Genomic DNA, 18828 nt, shown 5'->3' on the forward strand with positions numbered 1-18828 from the left:
GATGCCTTCTCGTGTGCCAGACAAATACTTTTTCACGCGCCTGAGGAATTCGGTGATGCTATTCTCGGAAGAACCTGACAGTTGTAGCGACAAAACGGTTTATGAGTGGTGCTACCAGCTCAAGGTCTATATACAGAGGAGAAATGGACAGCGAAAAGTTACTACTTGCACTTCTTTGCCACAGGAGTCAAGAAGACGGATACGATCTCAGCGGTTGGTTAAAACCATAAAAAGACGTCCCCAGAAGTCCGCTGGCTGCTTAGAGGCGCTCTTCCTTATGAAAAGTGTGGACACAGAATGGAGGAAGAGGTCCAGAAATTTCGCAACCAAGTTCAGGGTAATTGAAACTGTGGGTACCCAACCAGGAGATTGAAAGTGAGAGAAACAATGACAATGAACTGGATGGAAAGTGTGGAAACGGAAAGAGCCTTGGAGATTTTGTAGAGTCGGAAGGAAGAAATTAGAAGGAAAAATCTGTACGTAACACAAAGTAGAGTGCCTTGCTATTTGGGGCTCGATCTGGTTGCCTAAATATAAAAAACATGTAAGAGCAAATATTCACAACAAGATGACTCATCCGTATGCTGCAGCGAAAATCCGGAGACCACTTAGCACATCCTAAAGCAATGCGAAGGGATTCACCCAGTGAGACAGTAGGTAACGTACACCTTCCAGGAGTGCTTGGGTTTAAAGTGGACGGATTTATCAATCGGTCAACGCTCGTGATAAGCGAAAGACGTTTAGAGTATTGGTGACAGAAAGCACTGAAAAGCTTGATACGGTGGGATTCGTTACAGGCATACAGAGCAGAACAAAGTAGGCAGAGGAGGTTTGAGGCAATAAAATAAGAGCTTAAGGAAATGCATGCAAAAATGCTTTAATTAAAAACCTGTATAGCATACCTGAATAAATCAAGCAGGCCAGGTAATTTTTGTCACCGCGTTTCAAAAGGGATGCCAATAAATTATCATCATCATTATCATCACAATCTGAGTCTTGTAATCTCGCTTATACAGGTGATCACAGAGGGAGTGCAAGAGACGGTATTCTTCTATCCATTTGCTAGGGACATCTGACTTGTCTATGCGCACACTCTTTGCCCTTTAGAGCAGTTCTATGTTCCCCAGAGAACTAATAAAGAACTTGAAATCATTTGGGCTTCTGCTAGGGGATGCAGTCATGCGTACTATATAGGACGACTTCGATGAACCGGTTGACCTGTTCGTCGACGTCGCATACACTAGTCACGAGAGATGAATCAAATACGGAGAAACACTTGAATAGGCCAGTATATTCAACAACTTTGAAAGCGAAATTGGACAATTTACTGATGGGATCTCATCCGTTATGGTGTAAGGTCGACAAGGGCACGGAAAACTTAGGCAGGGTGTGAAATTTGTCGGGAAGAACACGGGTGTGACAGAGTGTGACACTGTTTCATGTTGTAAATTCGACAGTTACAAGTGTAAAATGTCACAACGAGAGTTCTCAGCTGCATTATGTTCTTCAAGGAAATGAAAAGCTAGGAAAAATTAATATTGTTACGGGGAGAAAATATATGTATTGACAATATATACAGTTACAAGGGTGCAGTCGTGACCAGGGTAACACCATCAACTGATCCTCGAGACGCTTCAATCTCCTCTTTCTCTGCCAACGTCCTTTTGTCCACAGTGGCACAAACTCGCATGACATTAACCCCCGGCTGCAGATGTATCGTCGTGTTGCATTTTAGGGCGGTGAATCAGCGTGCGAATTATAGGGCTTATGTCGCGAAACGTGCGCGATAACAGTTCTTGTTGGGGTAGAACACGTCGAAGCCACAGGTGATATTTCATATGTGAGGATGGTGACTTGGCGAAAAACTCGGTACGGCCCCACGTATCGCGGCAGCAGTTTTTCGCAGAGGCCGACACGATGAGAGGGTAACCAAAGCAGGACAAGTGACCCAGGGCTGAATTGATCGTCCCGACGACGACTGTCGTAACGATGCTTTTGGATAGTTTGAGACGCCAGAAGGCGATCACGGGCAATGCGACGTATTGCGGCCGCATGAACAATGGCCTCGTAAGCGTAGAACGTGGTAGCGTTGGCTTCGGAAGCGAACAGCGAGTCAAGAGGCAAGAGTGGGTCACGGCCGTATTGTAGATAGAACGGAGAATAACCAGTAATATCGTGACGTGACGAATTATATACAAACGTCACGAAGGGTGAAGAGCAATGCCAACCCCGGTGATCATCGGACACGTACATGGAGAGCATGTCCGTGAGTGTACGGTTGATATGCTCGGTAAGTCCGTTTATCTGTGGGTGGCAAGCCGTCGTGAACTTGTGGGACGTTGAGCAAGAGCGAAGGAGGCTGTCGACAACCTTAGAAAGAAAACAGCGGACTCTATCAGTCAGTAGCTGACGTCGGGCACCGTGATGGAGGATGACGTCATGGAGGAGGGATTGACTTACATTCTTTTCTTTGTTTATGTTTGAAAAAAGATTCTGAATAATGAGTTGAACTAGACACACGCTCAAAGTGCTCCCCAAGTGAGTCTGTTTGGTCTTGCAATGTATTCCCTTGGTCCTTTACAAGAGAAAATGGATGGACTTGTTGCCCTTTTCGCTTTGTTAAGCAATTCCACACTTTCACCTCCTGCGTGCATGAATTTCCGAGAGGAACCTCACCCAGCATTCTCTCTTTGGCTGACGCCGTGGCCGCCTTCCTTGTGATTTATTTTGTTTATATTTAATTAGATTTCTGCGTTTGGTGATCTGCGCGATACGCTCCATGCCTTGTTCTGCCCCTTTCGCGCCTCTCTACAGTGGTCGTTCCATCAGGGAACACATGTTGCGAGTGGACCACCATTCGTTGGAAGCGGTAAATTGTTTATAAAATTTCATGATAGATAAGTTGATTCTTTAAAATGCACCCAGTCTGCCGATGCTAATTCCCATCGAGGAATATGGGGAGGTTCTCATGCTGAGCTAGCAGATTTAAAGTTGCAGCAAAGTGGTAACTTTGCGTCAACTTGACGTGTACGCGTTCAAATTTTTTTCTAAAGAGCCGGGACTGCCCCGTTCTGAAAGGAAAAGAAGATGGCGGCCGCCAATCGCTCAGGCACTGGCTACTCGCACCTGCGGGAGAGCATGGGTTTATTTGCGTGCAACTAAACTGTAGCATAGCCAGCCATCGTAGGAGGTACTTTCACTTGCGTGATCATTGTAGTGAAGAGTTCTTGGCAAACTACATCAAATGCTCGCAATAACGCCAGACCAGTGAAGCATCAGCGTAGTCAGTAGAACAAAATGAACGTTTATTCAAAGGTGTAGAGCGTATTTATAAGTAGCCGAGTGGCAGGAAGATAGAAAGGAGCACGTGTTAGTAGTGATAGTCCGAACTCGAAGGATCGCCAGATGAGGCGATAAAAGGTGCGCGCACTTCGAAAATGCGTTAAGTTGCCACATAAACTTTCTGCGTGGCCGTATAACGTTATCGAGCCCTCTCGGCACGTATAGGAGATCGCTCTGCCAACTCTTCTTTGCTGAGGATCCGTTTTGGTGGCATTGTTAACTGTGCGTCGCATGCCGCCGCGATTTTAGACAAGCCACGGCAAGCTAAGTAAGGGAAAGTGGACCAATCGCAGACGCAGGCACCTCCCTCTTCATCCAGTTATCTTTCTTCAGTTCGCTGGACTGGCCCCATAAACCCTCGCCTATTGTCAGCCAATTAGATAACAAAGACCGCTGAATGTAGGCAGTGTTATTCGTTTTGAAAGCGAACAAAAGTGACCTCCTATAAAGGAGGAGAGCATTTGATTGCACTGTTCAAGCAACGCTGCGGTTTACCGCCGGATGCTTGCGTCGGCGGTAACGTAAATTTGACGCCAGGAGATTGGAATAAAATTTATCGGAATAGTTTTGCGTTATAGGGTCCCTGCACTATGGCCGCCGGAACGGCAAAATTGGCGCTTGAAAATTTAGATCAATTTATTGTCGGCGCGCTCACTGAGGTCCGAATTAAATTTGCATATTCAGTTCAAAACTACAGAGGCATTCTCTAGTAGTGGAAGTCCCATAGTAGAGTACAATTTCAGAAAGGCAACAGGGGAACGGAAGTTATACCACAAACCGCACCAAGAGGGAAAACGGCATTAGAGGTTGGCCAGCCTGTTTCGCTGCCAAGCGCAGGGACGCCGACAGTGACAATCGTTGTTTCCAAAACGACGGTGGCAGTAGCAAACGCCAGGCGTTGTAGTTGAGGCAGGCACGTACCCAGGGGGGGGGGGGCCCGGGGGGGCCCGGGCCCCCCCCCGAAATCAGATGGCATACCCCCCCCCCCCCCCCTCGCCACCCACGCCACCACTCCTCACACATTCATAAAGCGCTGCCAGATCAATGTTGAGACTTGGCAGCTATTCATCGGTCAGCATTATGCTGCCCTTTTCACTCCTTTTGGATGGCGGTAGTTATCAGCATCTCTTGGGATGTGAAGGCCAGTTTTCTCATAGATTCGGCGCCCGCTAGATTAACTCGAGATGCGTTCATTTGTCACCATCCATTCAACTGTCACGCGCATCGCTGTTGCTTTCGTTAGTTCAACCTTCTTTGTTTAGGCTGATCCTGGGACCAGGAAAGGGATGCGGCTGTTAGTCAGCTGGTCTGTACTCTCGTGGAACGAGTTGCGGGCGGTGAAAACGCCAATTGCGTTTAACTTTTGCTTTTGATTCAGTATTTCCTTGAATGACAGCTCGTCGCGACGCTGGCAGATGCCCGGAATCATATACACGTGATATGGGTTAGATAAGGTGAGAAATAAAATAATGTGAAACAGCGTCCATCACGAAAACCTGCAATAACCCTCAAACCCATAATCAAGATGACTGTCGCCCGTTACGTCGTCTGGTTTTTCCCTAATTATATAGCACTTTTCGTGCAAAATTGGCAACTGGAAACAAAAATCGCAAGGAGTTGAGAAATCAAGCGATCTACTAAGGGAGAGAGCCAAGGCAACAAACAAACTGCAAGGAAAAGCGAATTTAACAACAAATCTAACAAATATAACCCTTGCTTCATAAAATATTTATGGATCAACATCTTTTTATTTAAATAGGAAGTAGACAAAATGCCGTCGGAAGCGGAGAACAATTACGTGTTTTGAATGACGCTTTTACAGCTATCGGTCGAACCACCTCACGTAGCCACTTCCGTATTGTGCTTCTGTGGGTGTTTTTCTAACCTTTCGCGGTGGGCGCAGTATGTCTACAATCGCAGTATCCTGCGCTCTAACGCGGTTGTATGGGACTGGCGGCCACACAGCGGTACGCAACTTCCCAAATAACAACACGAGTCGTTTTCGCACTTGGAGCAGTAAACGAGGAATCCAAAAGAACTGTGATTGTTCCACAAATATATATTTCGCTGTAATTCTTCCTGAGCTAATACAAAAAGTGCTACTATAGTTGGAGACAACTTAAGTCTACAGTGAAGCATCGCCCACGCCCTCATTACAACCAGCCACTGTTCCTCCACGAGGCTGCAAATAATCCGTACTTCAAACTTTTCCTGTTACCCAAATAAGGCGGTAACCACAAAAAAGTAAAATTATTAGCGCTTAATTTTACACGTTTTCCCTCGCCTATTACAGTGGAATGACGAAAGCCTAATTCTTTATTGAACTGAAATGCTTGCTTCGCTGCAACTATTTATTGTCAAGCTTCACTTCAGTTGGCAGTGAAGTTTCATGAGTAAACCGGCTCAGCAGTGAAAAGAACTGTACCGCAGACTTTTGAACAGTGAAATATACTCAGAATCCGTACACTTTGTCCATGTCTGCTGCATACCTCACTGGTTCCGCCGATGGAAAAACTCTTCAAGAACAGCGGACGATCCGGAGCTATCAAGCACGACGCCATTTTGATAAGGCCGCATGACGATGATTTTGTTTGCTTCTGTGATTAGATGGCGGAGTAATATTGCTACATGCGTGTGGTATTTGTTTGAACGAGGCACGTGGGTTCCATCACTCCAGAAAAGAGGCGGAAGAAGTAACTGGGCTCGCGCTGTGAATCTAACCGGTCAGCGCTGCAGGCGTTGTTGTAAATATAACCTATAAATAGTTTCTCGTCTTACTGACTCGTCTTTAGCGTAAGAATATCTGCAGAGGTTCTACAGCTACCTTAATTCTACACAAGAAAAGCAGGGAGATACCTATAGAGAAAGGGGTTAGACAGGGAGACACAATTTCTCCAAAGCTATTCACTGCTTGCTTAGAAGAATTCAAGCTATTAAGCTGGAAAGGCTTAGGAGTAAACATCGACGGCGAATATCTCAGCAACCTTCGGTTTGCCGATGACGATGTTCTATTCAACAACAATGCAGACAAGTTACAACAAATAATTGGAGACCTTAACAGAGGGAGTGTAAGAGTGGGGTTGGATATTAATATGCAGAAGATAAAGATAATGATAAATAGCCGGGCAAAGGAACAAGAGATCAGGATCACCAGTGGGCCTCTAGAGACTGCGAACGAGCACACTTACCTAGGTCAATTAATCACAGGGAACACTGATTATGAGAAGGAAATTCACAGAAGAATAAAAATTGGTTGGATCGCATACGGCATACATTGCCAGCTCCTGACTGGAAGCTTGCCATTATCATTGAAAAATAAGATGTGCAATCAGTGCATTTTGCCAATGCTGACATATGGGGCAGAGAGTCGGAGACTGACAAAGATGTTTGAGAGCAAGGACCACGCAAAGAGCAATGGAACGAAGATTGCTACGCATAACATTAAGATACAGAAAGACAGTTGTTTGGATCAGAGAGCAAACGGGTATAGACGATATTTGTAATTGACATCAAGAGGAAAAAATGGAGCTGGGCAGGTCATGTAATGCGCTGGTTAGATAACCGTTGGACCATTAGGGTTGCAGAATGGGTACCAAGAGAAGGAAAACGCAATCGAGGATGACAAAAGACTAGGTGGAGCGATGAAATTAGGAAATTCGCGGGCGCTAGTTGGAATCGGTTGGCGCAGGACAGGGGTAATTGGAGATCGCAGGGAGGGTCCTTTGTTCTGCAGTGGACTTAAAACAGGCTGATGATGATGATGACGACGACGACGACGACGATGATGATGATGATGATGATGATGAAGGTGGTGGGCCCCCTCCGAAAAAAAATCCTGGGTACGTGCCTGAGTTGAGGTTTCATTGCGGGTGTCCGTGCGTCTTGATCTGCTGGAACTACGGCTGCATGGGCGACGAGATGTGCGGCGATGTTCCGCTCCACAGATCATGCGTTCCAGGCGCTCACACAAGGAATCGAGCGGAGATTGCACTGTGGACGAGCAGGGAAGAGTTTCAGAGTGGTTGGTTTGTCACCCGGAGACGGTGACGTGGCTGCGATAGCTGGGGTGGCTGCTTCCATGACTTTGTGAGCCAAAGCGCCAAGTCCGGTAAGGTCTATGGTAGAGGCTGTCGCCAGGACCATCTGCACGTTAGCCGGGAGTCGTTGCAAAAACAGTTCGCGCAACAGCGTGTCGTCGATGGATCTCGCGTTGTTTCCGAGCTGGCTCATTCGGCGAAGAAGTTGACTAGGGCATCGGTCACCGAGTTCTTCCGCGGACAGAAGCTGCTGGATGCTGAGAACGCCGTGAAGCTGCTATGCGCTGTAGCAGTGCTGCCTTGAGATCGTCATAGGCGGCGGCAGACAATGAGGAGTTCAACAAATCTGCCACTTCGTCAATGGCGGTGGGCGAGAACGCTGCGACGGCGTAATGGAACTTGGAGGCTTCAGAGTGGATAGCAGCGACTTGAAATTGCGCTTCGGCCTGAAGAAACCACGCCGAAGGATGCTGGTCCCAGTACTGTGGGAGGCGGACCGCGATGGCGGAACAGGAGGGCTCACCGCGTTCCTCGGAAGGGTTCTGGCCTTGAGCTCTCGTAGCGTTGGTCTGGTCCATGGTCGTCTCTACCACAGGAGCGTATGGCAGTATCACGTCCGGGTTCACCAAACTGTGGTGACGAGCAACCACATAGACCGGTAAGGTCTCGGGCTCTCGCAGGAGAGGAAAAACGGACACTCGATTGCTTAGCGTAGCATTCCTTTTTTTAATAATCTCTTTCGGAACGCTAGCCCGTGCCGCAGCGTGCCAGCCGCTCGAGCCTCATGTAGACGCAAGCTTCTACGTCATCTCTCGTGCAACGCCGATGCTGCTGCCGCTACAAGCTCTTTCCTTCAACCCTAACCCAACTGGAGAGGAATGGGAGGCGATGCTGCCCGGTTGCTCGGACTTTCAGACCCAGAAGACCTTGGTCTACAGGGCTAAGCTGGCGACTCGTACCAATGGGGTCCCAGAATAGAGACTCCACATATTGCGGAGCCCCTTAAGGGCTCCACTGCTCTTTTTATTTTTAATAAAATCTTTCAAGCAAGCAAGCAAGCAAGGTGTGGACTAACCTCCCCACCCGATGGCCACCAGTGTTCGCCGAAGTGCGCCCTCAGCGGAGGCCTCCATCTTACGGCGGACAAATCGTATAAGCAGCGGTTTCAAGTCCCATAAGTCGCACGCAGACGCCGACGGCGCCGCATGCGCGCCAAAAAGAAGCACAAGCAGCACCAGTTGGCCAAGGAGAACCGGCTACGTAACTACAGCGTGGCGGGAGCCCCCAGGAGGGAGTGCTCCGTCACGCCAACTGGTTGACAACGCAGCCTCTCCAGAGGGTGTTCTCGTTCCCGAGGGTACTCTCCCGGGTTTGGATCGAGGAAACGCTAACCTGGGCCGATCGTGTGAAACCGAAGCAGATGACGCCGGCTCCAAAAGTAACGCAGGTAGCATTTCGTAGCCGGCGCATGAACTTGATCCCAGAGTCACTCAACTCATGCAAGAGAACGCTAGACTCAAACCAGAAATGGAGCAGATGAGTGCGGACTTTGAGTCGCTCCGTAAGCCTTAACCCTCGCAAGCCGAGAAGCAACAGGTATGCGCATCAGGGGAGCCACAGGCGCGCTCGGATAAACGTAGGGCCACGCCCCAAGAAGGGGACGCTGACTCTATGGAGACTCAGTCCAATAACAATGTCTTAGAAAGCATGCAGCGCGCAATCCAGCAGCTCGCTGAAAGCGTGACTGCCCTCCTTTTTACAAGGATGGCGTCCTTAGAAAATGCACAAGCCGCGTTAGCTACGGCTAGATAGCCTTCGAGAGAGCCCCGTCGGTCACCGTTCGCAAGTGCCGTCAATGGACAGTCCATGGCAATCACCATGTCGGTCAATTCCAATAGGCTGGTTGTGTGGCAGCGAAGCTGTGCCAGTTTACAACGCCGCAAAGTCCCGCTACAGCAAGTCTTTTAGGCGATGACAGTCAAACCGCATATAATTCTGCTACTAGAAACTCTCAATGACGCGCCCACCTTGCAGGGATACCGGGCCGTATCGATACGGGAGGAGGGAAGGCGGGGCTTAACAACCTTGGTCGCACGCAAGTGCTCCTTTCAAGTACACAAATTACCACTTGGCCAAACCAGGGCGGACATCATTATGGTCGAAATTATCCCTAACAATTGGCTTAAGAGGAATTCCCTTTAAACATATACAGCTCGCCGTCGGATCAACGGCAGGCATTCGCCACGATCATGACAAAGGCGGTGGCCCCGACCAAGGGGACCCCATAGTGACAGCACGTGACTTCAATGCACCACACGATGCCTGGGGATTCACCTGCCAATCCACCAAGGGCAATCTCCTTGTCAAGGCAGTTTCTGACTACTCACTGGAGCTGATTCATCAGCATTATCATCATCATCATCATCATCATCAGCAGCAGCAGCAGCAGCAGCCTGGCTATGCCCACTGCAGGCCAAAGGCCTCTCCCATACTTCTCTAACCACCCCGGTCTTGTGTTAATTGTGGCCTTCTTGACCCTGCAAACTTAATTTCATCCGCCCACCTAACATTCTGCCACCCCTTGCTACACTTCCCTTCTCTTAGAATCCAGTTCGTAACCCGTAATCACCATCAGTTATCTTCCCTCTTAATTACGTGCCCTGTCCATGCCAATTCCTTTTTCTTGATTTCAACTAAAGTGCCAATAAGTCGCGTTTGTTGCCTAACCCAATCTGTTCTCTTGGTATTCTTTAACGTCACACCCATCATTCGTCTTTCCATACCTCGTTGCGTCGTCCTCAATTTAAGTAGAACTCTTTTCGTAAGTCTGAAGGTTTCTGCCCCGTAGGTGAGTACTGGTAAAACACAGCTATAATACACTTTTCTCTTGAAGGATTATGGCAACCTGCTGTTCATGATCTGAGAATGCCTGCCAAACACACCCCAGCCCAGTCTTCTTCATCTAATTATTTCACTCTCATGATCCGGATCAGCAGTCACTACCTATCCTAAATAGATGTATTCCCTTACCACTTCCAGTACCTCGCTACCCATCGTAAACTGCTGTTCCCTTCCGAGGCTGTTAAACATTGCTTTAGTTTTCTGCAGATTGATTTTTAGTCCCACCCTTCTGCTTTGCCTCTCCAGGTCAGTGAGCATGCATTGCAGTTGGTCCCCTGAGTTACTAAGCAAGGCAACATCATCAGCGAAGCGCAAGTTACTAAGGTATTCTCCATTTACTCTGAGCCCCAATTCTTCCCAATCCAGGTCTCTGAATACCTCGTGTAAACACGCTGTGAATAGCATTGAAAGGAACGTATCTCCCGGCCTGATGCCCTTCTTTATTGAAATTTTCTTGCTTTCCTTATGAAGGACTACGGTGGGTGAGGAGCCGCTATAGACATAATTCAGTATTTTTACATGCGGCTTGTCTGCACCCTGAGCCCATAACGCCTGCATGACTGCTGGGGTTTCGACTGAATCCAATGCTTTCTCGCAATCAATGAAAGCTATATATAAGGGTTGGTTATATTCCGCACATTTCTCTATCACCTGATTGATAGTGGGAATATGGTCTATTGTTGAGTAGCCTTTACGAAATACTGCTTGGTCCTTTGGTTGACAGAAGTCTAAGGTGTTCCTGATTATATTTGTGATTACCTTAATAAATACTTTGTAGGCAACGGACAGTAAGCTGATTGGTCTATTATTTTTCAAGTCTTTGACGTTACCTTTCTTGTGGATTAGGTTGTGTTGGCGTTCTTCCAAGATTCCGGTACGCTTGAGGTCATGAGGCATTGCGTATACAGGGTGGCCAGTTTTTCTTGAACAATCTGCCCACCATCCTTCAATAAATCTGCTGTTACGTGAACCTCCCCAACTGCCTTGCCCCTTTGCATTGCTCCCATGGCTTCCGTTACTTCTTCCGGCGTTACTTGTGGGATGTCAAATTCATCTAGACAATTCCCTCTTCTATTATCGTCATGGGTACCACTGGTACTGTTTAAATCTCTACAGAATTCCTCAGCCACTTGAACAATCTTATGTATATTAGTAATGACATTGTTGGCTTTGTCTCACAACGCATACATCTGATTCTTGTATATTCGTAGTTTCTTCTTCACTTCCTTTATTTTCTTCCATTCCTGAGAGCATACTCAATTCTATCCATATTATACTTGCTTATGTCAGGTATCTTATGCTTGTTGATCAGCATAGAAATTTCTGCCAGTTCTATCTAGCTGTAAAGTTAGAGGCTTTCATACATTGGCGTTTCTTAATCAGATCTTTCCTCTCCTGCGATACCTTACTCTTGTACTGTCTAACGAAGTTACCACCGACTTCTGTTGCACACTTTTTAATGATGCCCATAAGATCGTCGTTCATTGCTTCAACACTGAGGTCGTTTTTCTGAGTTAAAGCTGAATACATGTTCTGTAGCTTGATCTGGAATTTCTGTATTTTCCCTCTTACTGCCAACTCATTGATTGGCTTTCTATGTACCACTTTCCTCCGTTCCCTTCTCAAGTCTAGGCTAATTCGAGATCTTACCATCCTATGGTCACTGCAGCGCACCTTGCCGAGCCCATCCACATCTTGTATGATGCCAATTGATTACGGATCCTCAAAACCGGACGCGAATCCGCACGTCGATAGTCTGAGACACCACTCCGGACCTGGTGCTTGTCAGGAATGCCCCCAGAGCAGGATGGCAAAATTTAGAAAAGAACCTGGGTAAGGACCACTTCATTGTGGAGATTACCTTAACAATTAGCACTGCCCCTACCAGGGAATTAGAAGTGACGGACTGGGATGCCTTCCGGAAAATGCGTAAGGCGGACCAGACCGACTACGATAATCTCTATAGCCTGTTCACAAGAATACAGAAGGACCTACAAGCTGCGATGGAGGTGACTAACAGTGGCCTAAAGGTAGATCGGATGGACGTGCGCCTTGCGCACTTCTTAGAAGCCAAAAACTTCATCCTGACCCCCTGGAGAACGCAGACGACACCACCGACTTCGCACGAAAATTGCAGAGCTTCTTCGCGCAATAGAAACTCATTCCCTCGAACTGTCCAAATAACAATGGAACGAAGTGTTCCTCAGTTGATTGGCAGATGAGAGCGGCGGAAAATGGAACCTGCTCTAACACTTACTTGAAGATTTGCGACTAGCCATTGATCGCGTAGTTCATAATAAAAAAAAAGCGTCGGGCGTATTTGTGCACGTCCTCCTGCAAGAGTTGGCCGAAAGGTATCTCCCGCTGGGCCCCACCGGAGAGGGAGATTATCCTCGTTACCGGGGGGGGGGGGAGGCGCAGTGGGGGAGCTCGACGCCTACTTCACGGAATCCGAAATCTAAGAGATGCTCCAAACGCTCAACGGTCGCTCTGCACCGGGCCCGGATGGCATCTCCAATAAGCTCCTCCGCAACTTGGCGGAAAACTCAGTTGCGCTGCTCATCGAGGAAGTAAAAAAAATCTGGGAAACGAGCCTTGTCCACAATTCCTGGAAGACAGCCTAGTGGTGCTCATCCCAAAACTAGGCACACCCCTTACGCCGGAGAACATGCGGCCTGTCTCGCTCACGTCCTGCGTGGCTAAGGTGTCCGAACATGCCATTCACAACCGTATATCTAGGCACATAGAAACTAATGAGTTATTCTCTTACAACGTGGTCGGCTTTCGGGCGGCACTCTCCATGCAGGACGTCATGCTACATATAAAGAGGCAAATCGTTGATCACGACACTAGAGACACTCGGGGAATCCTTGCTCTAGACTTGTCCAAGGCCTTTGATAACATCTCGCACCGGTTCGCGCTAGACGCCATCTCGGACCTGCGCCTGGGGCCACAATTCCATGCGTGCGTTAGTTGCCTCCTCAGATATCGCAAGGCCACTGTCGAAATAGGGCAAATCAAATCGAAGGAATTTACATTGGGAGCGAGAGGCACCCCGCAAGGCGCTGTCATCTCTTCCCTACTGTTTAACGTTGTAATGAAGGGCCTCTTAGACAGACTAGCCGCAGTAAGAGGAACAGGTCACGCTCTCTATGCGGATGATAATACCAAGTGGTGCATGAAAGGGTCTGACGCTGCAGGTGAGAGTGCGCTCCTAGAGGCGCTCGACATCACAAAATGCTTCTTACTAGACACGGGCCTAAGTCTGTCACCAACCAAGTCCGCAATTCTATTGTATAGCCCACCCGACAGGAGTTAGGTGCTCCACACACTTAGATCTAGTTCCCATAGCCCTCTATACGAGGGACGGACAACAATTCCACAAAGTGAATACCATCAGGGTACTCGGACTTTTGCCGGGATCTCTCGGGGGCAATTCACAGACTATAACCTGCATTACCTCCAAGACGGAGAATATGCTTCGGCTTATCCTCAGGGTCTGGATCAGCAGGGGGATTTAGGCGAGAGCAATCTCGTCAGACTCTACCACGCGTTTCTTTTGAGCCACTTTAACTATGTAGCTTCTCAGTTGCGATGGTCTAAACGAGATGAGTCCAAAATCGACGCCCTCATGCACAAAAGCATAAATGGCGTGCTGGGTTTACCCCTCACTACCAGAACCGCGCGTCTAATGCAACTAGGCATGCACAACACCATGTCAGAGGTGATCGAGGCACTAGCGAGTGAAGCGGGGAGACGCATCCTCGAATCCGTTGGATGCGGTGACTAGGAAATCACGGAGTGCAACGTGACCCTATTACCCATGGTCCGAGATACGTTCAAGGTAGATCCCCTGCCACGTAACGTCCACCCTCAATACAATGTAGGGCGCCGGATATCCCGGGCTCGTTCGCTATTAAAAGTGGCCACGGCCACTCCGAATCTTGCAAGTTTTGTTGACGCCGCCCAGTACGGGCGCTCTAATCACTATGCCGTGGTTTCGGTTTACTCCAATGGCACTCTCATTAACTCAGCAACCGTGCGGAAGGCTTCTGCAACAGTAGCCGAGCAGGTTGCTATAGCTACAGCACTGAACGACCCTCTACGTCCCAACAGCTTCACAGACTCCAGGTCTCCAGCCCGAGCGTTCTCCTCCAGCTCGATCTCAAAGGAGGCGGTGGCCATCTCGGCACCGAGGGGCTGCTGGTTTCCATATCATCAAATGGTTCCCGGTCCATATGGGAATAAATGTTCACTCTGAGATTGTGAACGACAATGACTGTGAGGTTGTTAACACCCATGACTGCGCGCGAGGTCTTACGCAACGCGGCGGTTCCGGTGCGCTGACGGGCGGCGATTTAGCACTGTACAGGGATTCGCTTCTCACCTTCCATGAAATCTTGTCACGTTATCAAATTGCACGGCGAGGATTTCCGTTACCACATTCTAAACTCACTAGACCACAATCGTCAGCCTTTGGAATGTTCCCAACGGGGTCGTTCCCCTGCAGGGGCCAATTCAGTCACTTCGCGCCTAATGTAGAACCCCACTGTCGAGACTGTCGGGAGGGGTACTGCTCTTTATCTCATATGCTCTGGAAATGCCCTGCGTTACGCAGCTCATCGCTTACCACTCTAACAGACTGGGAGGTAGCCCGTAAGAGCGGCGACCTCTCAGAGCAACTACGGGCTGTCCAGAGGGCGTGCGACAGGGCGAAGGACCACGATCGTCCGACCCCGACGTGGGCGCGGCCCACGACCGCTACGGGGACTCCCTGAAAAGGGAGGTACCCTAACGCCCGGTTCATCAGGATCATAAATAAAGTTCCTTGTCTGTCTGTCTGTCTCCTCCGCTTTCCGTCTGATGCACACGCGCGATTTATCGCCCGCTGCGCTCCGCGTTCGGTCTTTCATCCTTCACTGCGCTCGCTCTCTCGGTGACGCCGACGCTCGCCACACGAACGAGCGCTTAAGAGCTGCGCTGTAAAACACGCGTGTACGTGCTCATCCGTCGCGCCTCAATCGCGCCCTGCAGAAACCGCGCCATATTGTTTGAGCTTTAGATAAGATAATCTCCCGCACGTCGAAATAAAGTAGAATGATGCACTAATTTGTGTAAGGTTGACCTGGTGTCATGACGAAAAAATCCGTGGGTTTTACGTGCCTAAACCGTGATTTGATTATGAGGGAGGTCCCAGGCGGGCCGACGAAATAATTTAGAGCACGTGTGCTTCTTTAACTTGCAGCCAGTGCACGGGCGTGTTTGTATTTCGCTCCCATCGAAATGTGGCCGCCGTGGTCGGGATTCGATCACGTGCTCTCGGCAGCGCAAAGCCGAAGACACCACGCCACCACGGCGGGACTCGTTCACTACAAATCTACTTGATCTGATGGCCGCTGTCAGATGTAATTATGTCCTCGGGTATTGTTACGCTCAGGTTATGCCTCCGCGACGGGAAATTAAAATAATTCATATTACCGCGCGGGGCTAGTAATTCGCTGGGCCGAAGATCTAAATAAAACGCAAAAACAATACTGCTGACAGAGGACTTTAAGCTAATTAGTCATTAATACTGTTAGAAAAGTTTGCCAGCCTACAAGGGTAAATTGTGACAACCACTGAAAGCGAGTACTTTCTATCCTAATTAAAGTTTTGCCTTGCACACATAGCATTCTGTGGTAATTGCAGACTTGTAATTCGGCTGTCCGCATCTACTAGGGTCACCTTGTAGGCAAGACCCCAAAGAACAGGCCTGCCGATGAACACGGCCCGGGCACCCAGGCACAGCGCTTTGGCCACGTCGGTGCCACAGCGCACGCCGCCATCCAGGTACACCTCACATCGACCCGCCACCGAACGCACCACTTCCGGCAGGCACTCAATCTGCGCGAGAAACATTTGAAAAGAGACATTTGTTTACCAAAAGAAAACTTGAGTATTATTTTGAAGATCCTTGCGCAGGTGTTAGAGCCGCAAAGAATGCGCAATTATTTTGTTGACTTTGCGCGCCACGACAGTTATCCATTGCTTTGATGTCTTTAGCGCATGAGGATGGGTGGGGTTCCTCTACTTGTTCGCATGATCGGCCTCGCAGACACCAGCCTGACGGTCCAGTGGCACTCTGACGGGCACTACCCTTCCCCTCAGCTCCTATCTCGCCTTCAGCCAACATTTCACAGTTGCGCTGGAACACATCAAACATTTTATATGCAAAACGAAAGTTATCTCAGCGTACTTTCGGAGGAGCCTTAGCGGAAAATAAACCTTAAATATTACTGAACTAAAGATACACTGAAAAAAAAATAAATAAGGAAAAACAACAACGCCAGTTGACTTTGCCTATGCCGGAGTTGTTTATAAGTAAAAATTTCTTTTCAAGAAAGACACTAAATTTGGGCCACATAGTTTAGAAAAAAGCCTCAGAATATTGTTTCCGCCTGAAGAAAGTCAACTAAAAAGCGCCCATACGCATACAGAAAACGACGTACCGTCGATGGTTCTCCGTCTATCTGCCGGGCACCGTGATTGGACACCAATATGGCGGCTGCGCCGTGATTCACAGCTTCGATGGCGTCGTCACCTACGAACATCGGTAGTCGGAGAGAAGGAGTTTGATGAGGAGTTCTTGCGGTAGAGGCACGTGATCCACTGACTCATTGGTGCGAAGCACTCTTTGTGGTTCTCGATAGTTTATGGTGTTCTCTCATACATTATGATAGGAAATTTCGCGGCACATCACCAGGGCTTACAACTCATCTACAGCGCAGCAATTACACATTTTTTTTAATTCGAAGCATTCTTTGCATGGTACCGTGAACTTTGCGAGAGGAGCCTGTCCATCTCTGTATAGGGCATCTACAAGTAAAGAAAATATGTCCGACGCTGCCATTTCAACCTTGACCACCTGGGGTAATCGCCATGTGCTCTGCCCATCTGGCAACGGATGCAAGCTGTCTCTGGCTCTCTCATCTGTTTTTCTGGTCATCGACTGGATTTTCTTCGATGACGGGGCGCTTCGAACACTTGCATTGGCCAGGCGTGAGCCCTCTATGAGCTCTGTAAAATTAAGATCATCGCTAATGGTGACTCGCTTCAAGCCATCAACTACTCCACGGCGTGGACCAACCCACCGTAGTGGCGCAGTGGATGTACCTGGCTAAGCACGAGATTGCTGGATCAAATCCCGGCTTTGGGAGGCGTGCTTCGATGGGGCTGAAACGCATGCGTCGCGGAGGCGTGTACACCTTGCAATGCGTGCACGTTAAGGAACCCCGGCTGATTAAAACTATTGCATAGTTCCCTCCTACGGCTTGTTTCATAACAAAATCGTGTTTTGGCACGTGGAACCCCAGAATTTAGTGTTGAACTTGACGTCGACATGAAACTCCATGCCTTACCTAAAATTCTTGGACCTATGGATAGCAGCAGCACCACGAAGTGCAGGTTACAAATGTTCTAGCCTACGACGCAATCATCAACTCCTCCTGCGTCGGCCTCAGTATCGCTTACCTTATGGTGAAGATCGGCTTACACTACAGGAAAAAGCTAGACATCAATCTAAAAAGGAGTGAGCACCTCAAAAGGGAAAGCCAGGCATTACGTCGAAGCATTGCTGCTAACCGCCAGTCTGTTTCCAGCCGCTGGCCCACTCCTGCACCTGTCATAGACGAACGTCGACTTGCTGGTTCTATAGCCGACAGGACAACTCTCTCCATACTGTGCTTTATTGCAGAGTTTACGCTAACGAAGTTTCTACATGGCCGACAACCACCATACTTCAGGCGAAATGTCTTGCTTTTGATCATTCAGCAACATCCTACTATGTATATGTCACAATTTTCGAGGAAGGACAGCGAAATGAATGAATGCTTTAGAGCGAAGCTCTTAGACGCCCGTTCTGGCGTTGATCGTCGGTGTCGGCGTCCCTCGTAACCGAACTAACTAGCCCAGCGAAGCATGGAAAAGCGAACGCGGAGCGCATTGGGGGATGAAAGACGGCAATAGCTAAGAGAGCGCGAAGACGAAAGTGTAGGAGGAGGGTGCAGTGGAACTATGAGGCGGAAAACGGAGGAGGAAGGTATGTCGATAGCAGTGGCATAGCCAGACATTTCATGGGGGGGGGGGGGTGCCGGAGGCTCACGTTGGAGCTCGGCCTCCTCGCAAAATTTGCCGAGGGATAAAATATATGAATAACAACTGCATTTACACTGCCAAAGATACTGCAAACAAATTCTTGGACGCTAGGCATTGTCAAGACAAGTAAAATATGTATTTTTTCATAAAAGAATATATTCTTATGTCCCAAGAATTGTGCTAGAAATAACGGATATCAATGCTTTCGTGTTTTTTCTCTGTTTAATACGAAATAAAATGTCACGGGAACTTTAGAACTATATCAGTGCGAACCCAGCAAAGCAGGGCACACCGCATACATTATAAGTGTAAAGGCCGTGAAATGAACAAGTTGAGAACAAATACTTCAATGAAACTTTGTCATTCAAGAACCTTGTTTACATTTTTGTGCAAATGCAACGGCCAGGGACAAATT

General features: G+C 48.5%; 1 protein-coding gene across 3 annotated transcripts in view; it reads right to left on the reverse strand.

The window, feature by feature from the left end:
- The window catches only part of LOC135910894 (2-Hydroxyacid oxidase 1-like), a 173561-nt gene that overhangs the window by 49814 nt on the left and 104919 nt on the right, over positions 1 to 18828 (reverse strand). For all 3 annotated transcript variants that reach the window (XM_065442957.2, XM_065442956.2, XM_065442959.2), the window contains exons 5-6: positions 16769 to 16860; positions 16005 to 16163 (exon numbers count right to left, since the gene is read on the reverse strand). In XM_065442957.2, coding sequence (XP_065299029.1) covers positions 16005 to 16163; positions 16769 to 16860 — 251 coding nt within the window. The remainder of the gene's footprint in view (positions 1 to 16004; positions 16164 to 16768; positions 16861 to 18828) is intronic.

Source organism: Dermacentor albipictus, chromosome 2, assembly GCF_038994185.2.
Source record: "Dermacentor albipictus isolate Rhodes 1998 colony chromosome 2, USDA_Dalb.pri_finalv2, whole genome shotgun sequence".
In the NCBI taxonomy this organism is placed as follows: domain Eukaryota; kingdom Metazoa; phylum Arthropoda; class Arachnida; order Ixodida; family Ixodidae; genus Dermacentor; species Dermacentor albipictus.